Source organism: Panthera onca, chromosome C1, assembly GCF_046562875.1.
Source record: "Panthera onca isolate mPanOnc1 chromosome C1, mPanOnc1 haplotype 2, whole genome shotgun sequence".
Lineage (NCBI taxonomy): Eukaryota > Metazoa > Chordata > Mammalia > Carnivora > Felidae > Panthera > Panthera onca.
This window is the reverse complement of record NC_138346.1, coordinates 92,768,827-92,780,832: the sequence shown is the minus strand read 5'-3', so window position 1 is coordinate 92,780,832 and position 12,006 is coordinate 92,768,827. Positions and strand designations below refer to the sequence as shown.

The 12,006-nt window shown below is 40.1% G+C and overlaps 1 protein-coding gene across 1 annotated transcript in view; it reads left to right on the top strand.

Moving 5' to 3' along the window:
• Nucleotides 1-12,006, top strand: part of THSD7B (thrombospondin type 1 domain containing 7B) — an 860,293-nt gene that overhangs the window by 815,618 nt on the left and 32,669 nt on the right. The window contains exons 18-20 of the mRNA XM_060626021.3: nt 1,101-1,242; nt 3,242-3,357; nt 5,533-5,650. Of these exons, the coding sequence (XP_060482004.3) occupies nt 1,101-1,242; nt 3,242-3,357; nt 5,533-5,650 (376 nt within the window). The remainder of the gene's footprint in view (nt 1-1,100; nt 1,243-3,241; nt 3,358-5,532; nt 5,651-12,006) is intronic.

The window sequence follows — 12,006 nt, the reverse complement described above, 5'->3', positions numbered from 1 at the left end:
TCAGATTTGGGGGTTTGAATTGTGTCGTTGTGACCATATTTAATGGTATTTATTGAACAAGATTTTTAGAGATTGATATGGGAAGTAGAAACCATAATGTGTCATGGCTTCAAGCAGTTTATAAAGAAAGGAAGGAGCCAAGGGAATAAAGAAATCATGGCATTATTATAAGGGCAGGTATAGTATAGAAGTATATGTGTATGTATATATGTTCAGAGACAAATCCTATAGAGTAATTCCTGAGCATGGGGGGAAATTTGCTCAGGGAGGAGGAAAATAATTTATCTTTATTGAAAAGTATCAATGATGAAGCCTTGATTAGTGTTCTGAAGGGAAAGGATAGGATTTTAGACAGTTGAAAGATGATTCCAGTAGGTGGAACTTGAAGGTTCACCATGGCTAGAAAAGTTGGATGAAATGTGGCAGGTGGGTTTACTGACTCAAGGGCATTATATGACTTGAGGCTGTAAGAGGACCCATGGGCAAAGTGATATTCGCAGGAGGTCACATTTTTACATTCATTTTGTTTAAAGGGCAATATGACGTGTAGTGGCTCATCCCCTGTGGATCAGACAGCCTCCCAAATATGAGGGAAGTTCTGGTGTATTGGCAATCTTGATTTTATAATTCTCTGTATATACCTGTTCCAGGGTCTTAACAATTATTTTCTCATTAAGATTTTCTGCATGGTTATTTCTGTTGGGCTATCTGAGGGCACGGGGACATTGTCTTCCTTTTCTCATCCACTGAAACATTCAAGAATGCATTTTATCTCTTGCTATGTGGCAGGCTATTTGAGAGTACAGAGTGTGTTTAATTGAAGAAAATAGTCTCTATGTGCCTAATTCCACGTGGAAGACAGAAATGTAGCCTTCACCATAACCTAGAAAAGGAGTTGTCAGGTGCAAAAAAACAAACAAAATACCAATTTATAGTGAATTACAAAATAGTTTTATTTTCTCAGTATTATATTTAACACTCTCAGTTGTCTCTTCCCTGTAGTTGTTACACAAGTGCTTACATGTACACAGATAACCATACATGATTTGCCACCTAACTATGGGTCCATTCTGACTCTGTCTGCTCTTTGATTTTCACAGTCCTGTGATCCCCACTCAACACAGAGAAGAACCCGCCACCTGCTAAGACCCTCACTGAATTCAAGGTCATGTGCTGAAGACTCGCAAGTGCGGCCTTGCCTCCTCAATGAAAATTGCTTCCAGTTCCAGTACAATCTAACAGGTACGGTTGAAACCCACAGCCATTCTATTTTCCCTGAACATTGACTAATGGGAGAATGTGTGTGTGTGTGTGTGCGTGTGCGTGTGTGTCTTCATTCTTGGGATTCAGGACTGACAGTAGAATGTGAGAGTGTATTGCACGCAAGGCCGAGGCTTTGACGTTTCCAGTGTCCCTTCACAGAAAGAAATGCCCGCACTTGGCATGTAGCTTCAGCAAGGCCACCTGGAATCTCCAAATTCCGAGATGCTTCAAAAGACTTGGCAAAGTTTCAGAAAAGAGCTGAATTAAGCCATGATAACCACAATAACAAAAATACACAGCAGGGGATAATTTACCACTTAGGGAAGAACGTAGTCATGCTGTCATAGAATTTAGCTCTTTCATGGCCTTTTTTATTTCAAGAAATTCAAGCTTGTGGTATACTTGCTCAATGGGTCTCAGTAGGATAAATTGTAGTCCTGAGTGGACAGGGATACTTTAGAGGCACTGGGAATCCCTCCGCCTCATTTTTCAGCCACTGCTCAGGATTCTCCTGTGTCTCATACCACAGACTGTTTAGTTACATTGATTTGCTGCCTGCCATTCCCAAAAGGAGCAGACATGCAAAATGCCACAAAATGTGGAACCATGTTAAGTCTCGGCACTGAATTCAGTACTGACAGCCAAACCACCACAGGCCTGCCGAGGCAAAGTAATAGTCTCTTCTGAAACAAATTCCCCACTGAGGTCACGGTGGCACTATGATATTTCTCACATAGAAAACTTCATAATGAATTCTGGGGGGTGGGGTGGGGCAGTCTGATTGTCTTTATTGGTGAAAGATGACTTAATGTATTTGCCCTCTTTAGTTAAAGGTGCTTCAGATCCTTGATTTTTATAGTAATTTTTCAGAAATAAGTGAAATTTGCTTTACTGGAAGAGAGAGCATGTCTTTAAAATACTGATTTTACTATGCATTGGTTTACTATTCCCATTAAACTCATACGTAGGTCATTTATCAAATATGGGAAGTGTCCTTAAAGAGGTTCTTGATGTATATCATCAAAGACCATTCTTTCTAATCACACCAAAAGTAAGAGTTGGTTTTTGTTTTTGTTTTTGTTTTTGTTTTTTTTAAGAATCAGATTAATTATGGCATAATTCATTCAGACTCCCAGTTGTCTAGTTTGCAATGCAACTATCCAGATCTTTAAAACCTTCTCTCCTGGGGACACCTGGGTGGCTCAGTCGGTTGAGCATCTGACTTCGGCTCAGGTCATGATCTCACAGTTTGTGGGTTCGAGCCCTGCATTGGGTTCTGTGCTGACAGCTCAGCGCCTGGAGCTTGCTTCGGATTCTGTGTCTCCCCCTCTCTCTGCCCCTCCGCTGCTTGCACTCTGCCTCTCTCTCTCAAAAGTAATTTAAAAAAAAATTTAAATAAATGAATGAATGAATAAATAAAACCTTCTCTCCTGAGACAATAATTTGAAAAAAATTAGATTTTCTGTAACATTCATGTAGTTCTGAGGTACCTCTTTCCTTTCTCAGGCAAGTGTCTTAAGACACTTAAGCTCCACTGTACCAACTTTACCAAATGGTTTAGATGACTGGATTTGTTCCTTGAAAATAGTTTCGGGTTACATTAAGCAATAGCATCATCTCTGGGTTCCTTTTCTATGAGTTATCCCCCAGCAAACAGATGATTCGAAACTAGTTTTCCTTTACCATCCTTGTTGGTGTCTTTCCTTTCCTCTTCAGCACAACAGTGACACGGTCTCCAACAAACCATCTGTCTTTTTACTTTTAGAAAGCAAACTTAGGAAGGTAACTCACTTTGATTTGGTTGTTTACTTGTTTTGCTGTAAAAGAATTGCATGGTGCTTTGTGAAGCCACCTGGAAGTTATTTTAGGATTATATATATGCTATCCTGCCTCACCAATGCAAATAATCAAAGGTTTGTTGTATTTTGCTCACATGACCATAATTCTGAAACTCAGTGTGGTGATCCTATACCTGTAGAGTGGAGCACATGCCAGCTGAATGAAAATGCTACCTGCGGACAAGGTATCAGGACCCGCCTTCTGAGCTGTGTACGCAGCGATGGCAAGCCAGTTGGTGTGGACCAGTGTGAGCAGGTAATTGGTTTGTATTTGTATCTCATGCTAGGGGCTTTGGATTTTTTGTTGGTTTTGGTTTTGGTTTGTTTTGTTGTTGTTGTTGTTTGTTTGTTTGTTTGTTTGTTTGTAATATTAGTCTACCGTCTTGACGCTTGGTATAAATGACAAACTCTGATTCCTTCTTGCCAAACTAGGGCTCAGTTGTAACTGGTGTAGCACAGTTATACCTCACTAGTTTGAACTTAGTCAAAATGACCAGGAAAGGTTATTTTGCACTGAGGAAATGGGTCGATTAAACAATTATTTGTATTACTTCCAGAACTTATATGTATGTACATGCTAACAAACTATTCATTATCAGGTGACTATAATATTTAGATATGATTCTGTGTTAGGCAGGTGATTCATTTGCATGTATGATAAACACTGTGCCTTGCACATAAGACGAACACTGACACTTGCTATTAGAATATACTCCTAATTTGCTTAGCAAAGCCTTGCTAGATAAATAGCACAGTTGTACTTTTCTTCTCAATCTAAGTTAAAATGCCTCCCTACAAAGTGCCAGTTAGTGAGTTCTGAATTTTTGTAATGATGTTACTGTTCCTTTTTTTCCTGTGATGAACTGTATAGTTTGGACAAACGCTGTAGTCAAAGCTGTTGCAAGTAAGTTGCATTTCCTCCCCAACGTCAAAGTGAAAATCACTATGGGGACAGTTTAATAGAAATAAGAATGACCATATGCTGTCACACTAGAAGAATCACCAACATAGTTTTTAGAATTGAAAATTCCAAACTTTGGAAATTGAAAATACAGGGTCAGTGAACTCATATTTCCACAGAAGCTTCCCTCACAAATTGGCTAATGGAAATTGGTACCATTTCTCCTAAGATACGTGGAGTCCACAAGTGAAATTAGAATCAAAACCAAACTTTGCTCACCTGTCCTGACTTAAGTATTATCCTATCAAGTATTAAAACATGGCTCTCTTAACTAACAGTATAGCCATAGACACACAACAACTTTGAGACCAGGCCATCTGATGAACATCCCATTTGGTGAAACTGTAAAACTGGCCAATATGGGGCAAAGTTCTGTCCACCATGTGTCAGCGATTTATTTTAACATTTCATTGAATCTGCCTCTGTAGAAGTCTGCAGGAAAAATAAATGGCCAATCTGCAGCAACTCCAAATAAGTTGAAAATGTTACATTTGGTATGTGTAATAATTTTTTTCTTTTGATACAAAGTAAGTTCTGAACTATTCATTAATAGAAAAACCAGTTTCCAAATACCGTACGTTAAACAAATATTTAAAGAATATTAAAGAAGTCCCAAACTATTAACCTATCTGGAATATCCATGCATCTCAAATGGATCATCGATCCTATATGGTAATTTCTCTTTTGCCCATGCAGCACGTAATCATGCTAAAATCATTAATTTTAATTTGGTGTGGACATTGCTAACATTTAACATGAGTTCAATGTCAGAGTTTTCCTAAATAAGCACATGGTGTATGATTTCTGTAGTGGAATTTTTCATTATTCTTTCAGTGTTTCTTAGATGATTTATTCTCTCACTAAGATCTCTTCTAGCTTGGCCATTACAAAAAGCAATAGATTTTGCCTAGATGCTGGTTTCAGAGACGACAAGAAAGAAATAAACCAAAGCACCAACTTTTCCCATGATTAAGAGTTTGGTTATGTTTTCAACCTAACTGATCTTTTTAATGAGCATAGTTGTTGATTTTGTTTTTATCCTTATTATTTTTTTAGCCTAGATAGCTGTTAATTTTGAGCTCTCTATGTGCTGTTGACCCATCCAGAAGTGCAAGGTACCTGAATTTAAAACTGAGGCATCCTCCTGATTCTGTGTTTGCTAAGCAAGGACAGATTTCTGTGGCATCTAACTGCCTACTCTCCCAGAACACTAATTGCAGGTCTATTCTAGAGTTGTGGATCTCATAAAAATAAATTTGGGCCAATATATTTCTCATTTGTGATGTAAGGACAACCATTTTCTGTGACTCCCACCAATTTCTATGAGAGGATATTTTTCCCTGCAAAGATGTAGAAAGATTATTATTGTAGCATAAAGGGCATAGAATAGTCTTTCCCATGAAAGGATAGTGATTTATTTTGACAATGATATGATTCTTCAATAAAATCATACTTTATTTCCATCTACAGCGTAACTTGGAGAAGCCCCAGAGAATGAGCATTCACTGCCTGGTGGAATGTGTAGTCAACTGTCAGCTCTCAGGGTGGACAGCTTGGACAGAATGTTCAAAGACTTGTGGCCATGGAGGTACTTGGTTTCCCTATGTTTGTTTCCAGTAAACAGTTTGGCTTTTAAAAAAATTTTTTAATGTTTTTATTTTTGAGAGAGAGACAGAGCACGAGTAAGGGAGGGACAGAGAGAGAGGGAGACACAGAATCTGAAGCAGGCTCTAGACTCTGAGCTGTCAGCACAGAGCCTGATACCAGGCTCTAAACCATGAACTGCAAGATCATGACCTGAGCCAAAGTTGATGCTCAACCCACTGAGCCACCCAGGCACACCCAGACAGTTTTGTTTTTAAATGTCTTTCTGGGGGTACCTGGGTGGCTCAGTCAGTTAAGCGTCTGACTCTTAATTTCGGCTCAGGTCATGATCTCATGGTTTGTGAGATTGAGCCCTGCATCGAGCTCTATGCTGACAGTGTGGAGCCTGCTTGGGATTGTCTCTCTGCATCTCTGTCTGCATATCTCTCCCCCCTCCACTCAAAACAAATAAATAAACTTAAAAAAAAGGAAAAAAATAAATGCCTTTCTGTACGCCATAAATTGACAAATGATCATAAGGCATGTTGACCAGTTGGAGGCAACATGAGCCTGACCCAGAGGGGAAGAGATATAGGACTTGGTCTTGTATGAGTCCTTTACTTCTAGGCAGAGGTTGCAAAACTGACTTGGTAACAGTGGCAGACACCAGAGAAGCTGCTAGACCAGTGGGACAGTGTTCATTCAGAAGGTCATAAGCTCAACCAACCCAAAAAAATGTTGGCCTCCCTGGTTTTTGGAAGAACTATGTACTATGTAAGTATAGCTGACTCCTGTGTTGGGCAAACCCCCAAATCACAGTCTCTTAATATCCTGACTGGAGACTAATTTGCCACTCACATAAAAGGAGGTGTTGCTTGCACTTTAAAAAGTCAATCAAGGACACAGGTTGATGGAGAATCTACCACTTTAATACAACCAATATTAGCCGAATGGTGCCATCCAGTTGGCTCTGTGCAGGTTTTTATGAGCCAGTTTGGAAGTAGCATACATCCTTCCATCATCTATATTATATAAAATTTAGTCCCATGTTTCCAGTTCAGTGCAAGATGGTTGAGCAGCAAATGTATTCTCTAGATGGCCAGTAATTCTTAGCAACAGTGTTATGCTATAGAGAAAAAGGAGTATACATCTGTGGTGAACAGATAGAAATCATGACCACAAGTTCCCAGGATGCCAGTGAGCAAATGATATACAATGGCAAGGATTGAAGGGCAACTGATACTCAGGAGCTAGACAAATGGCTATATAGAGGGCACACCAGCACTGGGCCAAAGTAGGGACCAAGACATTGTCCATGGAAGAGAGCACAACAAGAGCATAATGGGAAAGCACAAACCTGTGGTTTAGGATAGGACTCTGATCCTGAAAAAGAATTTTAAGTTCTCACAAGGTAAACGTCAGAAAATTAGACTAGGGTCCTAGGGGAAAATCTTGTTGTATGATTAGGCACTAAGCAGAGGAGATGAAGGGAAGAATTGCAAGTTGCAGGAATCATGGAATCAAGATGGGAGGAGGGTACACCAAGACCTGCATCTGACTGTCAAACAGAAATACTTGGGAACAGATTCCTAGAAGTTCTGTGACTGGCCCACTGGCAGTAGTATATAGGCTAATTTCTGAGCTACTCTGAAATGAGTGTGCTGGCGTTGCCGATAATTCTCTGCCTCGGTTGGGATTGTCTGAGTAACTGGCAGGGTGCAGCCTGGAAAAGGGGCTCATCTGTAAACTGAGCTGTCAGATTTTGGAGAGGGTAGAGCAAAAAACAGTAGCTGGGATTTGTATTAGGAAAATGTGACTAAGGAAATTGAAAACTACTTCTGCAAAGAGCATCACGCACAATGAAAACGCGGGAGTCCAAATGCCCAATAATAACATGCCATTTTCCGCACAGTTGAGAGCCTGTAAAGAACCTCAGGAAAGCAAATGGCAAATCTTAAACCCAAGATTTCAGTAACTGACCTGCTTTTCCTCAAATATTCTGATCAGCTGCATGGTGTAGTTTCCAACTGGGCATCCACTTGAAAGTTGGGTAAATCTAGGTTCAAATTGCAGCTATTTAGGCAGATTACTTAATCTTTCTGAATCTCAGCTTCTTTATCTATAAAATGGAATTTATGCACGCTGGAGGTATTTTTGGTTTGAGAATTAAATGATATGAAGTATATGAACACCTAACATAGTAGTTGACACATAATAGGTGTTTATTTATGTTAATTTCTGTCTCCATCTTCTTAGCTGCCAAGAGTAGAGAGGGTCATCAGACACTACTTAGGATCTTTTAAGGATTATCGTATAGACTTAGTCACTCTGTCTCCCAATTTCACTTCTCATCCTTTTGCCCCATTCAAAATCACATTATGGTCATAGCATAAGTGTATTTTAAAATTGCAAATTTGTGGGGTGCCTGGGTGGCTCAGTCTGTTGAGTGTCCGACTTCAGCTCAGGTCATGATCTCATAGTTCATGGGTTCTAGCCTCATGTCAGGTTCTGTGCTGACAGCTTGGAGCCTGGAGCCTGCTTCGGATTCTGTGTCTCCCCTCTGTCTCTGCCCCTCCCCTGCTCATGCTCTGTCTCTCTTTCAAAAATAAATACTTTAAAAAATTTTTTTTAATTGCAAATTTGAGGGATGCCTGCATGACTCAGTTTCTTAAGCAGCTGACTCTTGATTTAGGCTCAGGTCATGATCTCAAGGGTTGTGAGATCAAGCCCCACATCAGACTTTGCAATGGGTGTGGAATCTGCACCTGGGGTGCCTGAGTGGCTCAGTCAGTTAAGTGTCCAACTTCAGCTCACGTCATGATCTCGTAGTCTGTGAGTTCAAGCCCGGCATCGGGCTCTGTGCTAACAGCTCAGAGTCCGGAGCCTGCTTCAGATTCTAGATCTCCCTTTCTCTGCCCCTCCCCCACTCACATGCGTAGGTGGGTCGGTGTGTGTGCACGCGTGCACTTTCTCTCTCAAAAAATGCAAATTTCAACAATTGTTTTCCTATTGACTTAAGAGTAATTTATTCATTAAACAAATACCCATGTGCCAGTTCTGGTTCACTGTGCTGGGGATTGCAGCACTGGGGGGAGGTAGATACTTGCCCTCTTCTCATGGAGTTTACAATGCAACTGAGCGACAAGAGACAGTAAACAAGCAAATAGGTAATATTGTATGTTGATGAGTTCGCTGAAGACATACAAATGAGAGATGTTTTTCACATTAATGATGCATTTAGTCAGAACAACTGGTTGCTCCTCTGTCCAGCAGTGACTCAGCCTGGTTATTCTACTGCTATAAACACTGCAGTCTTGTCCTCATGGGTCTCTGGGAGGTGTGACTCTTAAGGTGGTAAAGGGTAGCATGGAAAAGTAGAGAAAGGATGAGGTCCTATATTGCAAGCATGGTCCACAAAGACCTGTGGGATCTCACCTGTGCCTGCCTCTCTAGTCCCATCACCCTCCACCAGTGCATAGGCTCTCTATGCTCTAATACAGTATTTCAGTCACATCCCTGAGTGTGGAGCATCTTACCATCACTGCACTACTGCCTCCTACTACTCTTAACTTGCATGCGTCAAATCACTTGCAATGTCTGCATGTCTGAGGGGCCAAATGCCTTTTGGGTTCTTCATGTGTGAATCCCCTCAGTTCCTATGAGCACAATAGGTGGCACATCGGAGGAATTTCAGTTAATATCTGTCATTGCCCAGGTGGCTCTGGATCATAGAAGAAAGCTGGAAGTGGAAGAGCCTGCAGACTGGATCACAAGCCCAAAGGCAGCCAACCCCTGCCAGTGGCTGGTTTCCTGGCCCTCTAACTAAATGCATATGTCTTAGGTACATTACCTTAGAACGTATTCAATGCAAAGGAATCAGATCCGTTCATTATTATTTTTGCCTGGCAGTCCTAATTCTGCCACTGTACCAAGTCAGTGAAACATGACAGATCTCCGTGTCGTGCTAATATACTACCTTGACAAATAAGACCCCTATTTGTAAGTTTAACATTAAAGTATTACTTTAATTTTTCAAGCAGTTCTGTTAGTGCTGTGGACTCCCCAGACCCTGGTTGTCTATTAGGAAGACAAAAACAAACAAATGAAAAAACATTTCCAAATCTGAATCCCACTATTGGAGAATTCTAGGCTATTAGAGTTTGAACTTAAATTCACCTTTTCTAAGCCAGAGAATAATAAACAAAGAGAAACAATCAAAGGTTTCCTAAGGAAGTAATTGTGTGAACTAAGGTACCAGTGGGATTAGGGAAGGAATGTTAACTACTTGGCAGAAATCAACTTGCATAAAGCACTTGGAAGTCATCTAAATAGTATCCATTGACATTCAATATAGCACTGGTTACAAATCACCACTAGGTAGTTTCTAAAACTCCATTAGCATGACTTCTTGGAAATCCTTTCTTGACCTTTAGATGTCTTGATCTCCTGAATTGTCAGATGTAATAATACCTTTAAAAAAATTATTCCATAATCCTGATATCTGTCAAACCCTCCAGTGATCTAAATATGAATGTATCCCATTGTTCCTTTATGTATTCAACAAGGATTTGTAAAGTTTATACCTATTATCCTGGCACTTAACAGTGTCCTCTTTCATTGTCAACAGTGACAATGTGAAAAATAAATTATATGGTGACCATGCTATTTAGATGTCTGTTCTTGAAGGCAGGACTGTAGAAGTGTATTCCTATGATTTACGTATATACTCACTGGATGCTTTCTGAGCTTCAGGCATTCTCCCAAAAGCTGAAGCTACACTGTGTATGGGACACATAAGATCCCAGGCAAAGACCCCTGACATTCAAAGTCTCACTGAATCCAGTGAAAAATTGGATGGCGATAACAAGACACACAGCAAGTAAACAAGGAAATAAACACAAAAATAACAGATGGTTAGGATGAAACCAATGATGAAATCAAAACAGATCATGTGATGGATGCAAGGGAGTGAGGGATGAGGGAAGAAAGGCCACTGAAGAGCCAATATCTATGTCAAAATTGAATGACAAGGTGCCATAGCTCTTATAACTGGTATTTTCTTTAGTAGGCTGCTCTTCAATTTCACAAGCATTTTTTGACTACCTGTTATTTTCCAGCCTCGATGTCAGGACCCACAAACAAAAACCTAAAAATAAGCATTTTTCTAATTTGTGCCTGATTTCAATCTTAAAAATAAATAAATAAATAAATAAATTGAACAGTACGAAGAAGACTAGGATACATGGCCCTTGAATTTTTAAGCACCCACCCTCAGGATGGTGCTGAGACTGCCTTTGTGGTTGCATTATACCCCTCAGCCCCCAAACTTCTCCCTGATTTTACTTAGGGCACCACTGTTCCCTGATCATCACCCACCCCTGCCACAAGCAGAGAGTAAGTGTTTCCAAAATGAGAGAATCGTGTATTTAGATCATGCCTTGATCCTCGCACAGCACAGCCTAAGAGCAATAAGCAATAAGCTCTTCTGGAGCTGAAGAGGTTGGAAACTATCATTGAAAAGCATCTGTGCCTTGTCTCTTCTGAGACAGCACACCAGTAGCTGTCTTTTGTTAGCCTCTTTCCTTTTTTCCAACTGGTGGTGGCAATAGGGCACAAGTCACGAGAGGAGATAGTTTATTTAGTCACATTAAAGTGGGCAAGCAAGTTGCATGGGAGTCTGACTCCAGCACCTGTGGCTCTTGGCTGACTGCTTTATCAGAAGTTCACACAGTTGTCTCAGTTTCTGAATTCGCTGGCTGCCAGGCAAATGCTGGTGTGCTAGATGTCCTAGATGCTTCCCCGTGAGCCACACTTCGCTGTCAAACCCGCAGAACTACATTGATCTGGGGAGAGATTTTCAAATGAGCTCTTTCTCTCTTTTCCAAGTGTCTGCATTACCTCTTTAATGTACACCTGATGCTTGGCATATACTTTCTAATTGTGTTAAAGATTTCAAGGTCAGAACAGTTCGAATCCAATTTATTTCACCTTAGACAGAGACTGATTCTAAGCTTCCACTAAGGGATCTTTTTAGGTAGATTTCAAAGATCAAAGCTTGTAATAGAATAGCTTAATATTTGGATTAGTCATGTTCTTTGTTGAATTTTCATCAGTTCAGTGGAATGTAGAACTCCCTAAATTTAGCATTTCATGAATTATTTATTATTTAACCGATAACATTCTAAGAGTATTATTAATCTCAAACTGATTTTTTCCTATTTCATATTTTTAATTCAATGTATATGAGTTTATATTTTCTATTTTATGTAATCCAGCCTGACTTTGTATCTCCCAAACGGCACATAATTTTTCTGTCAACTCTTCCCTATAATGAAAAAATGATAATTTTGTGTTAACTCC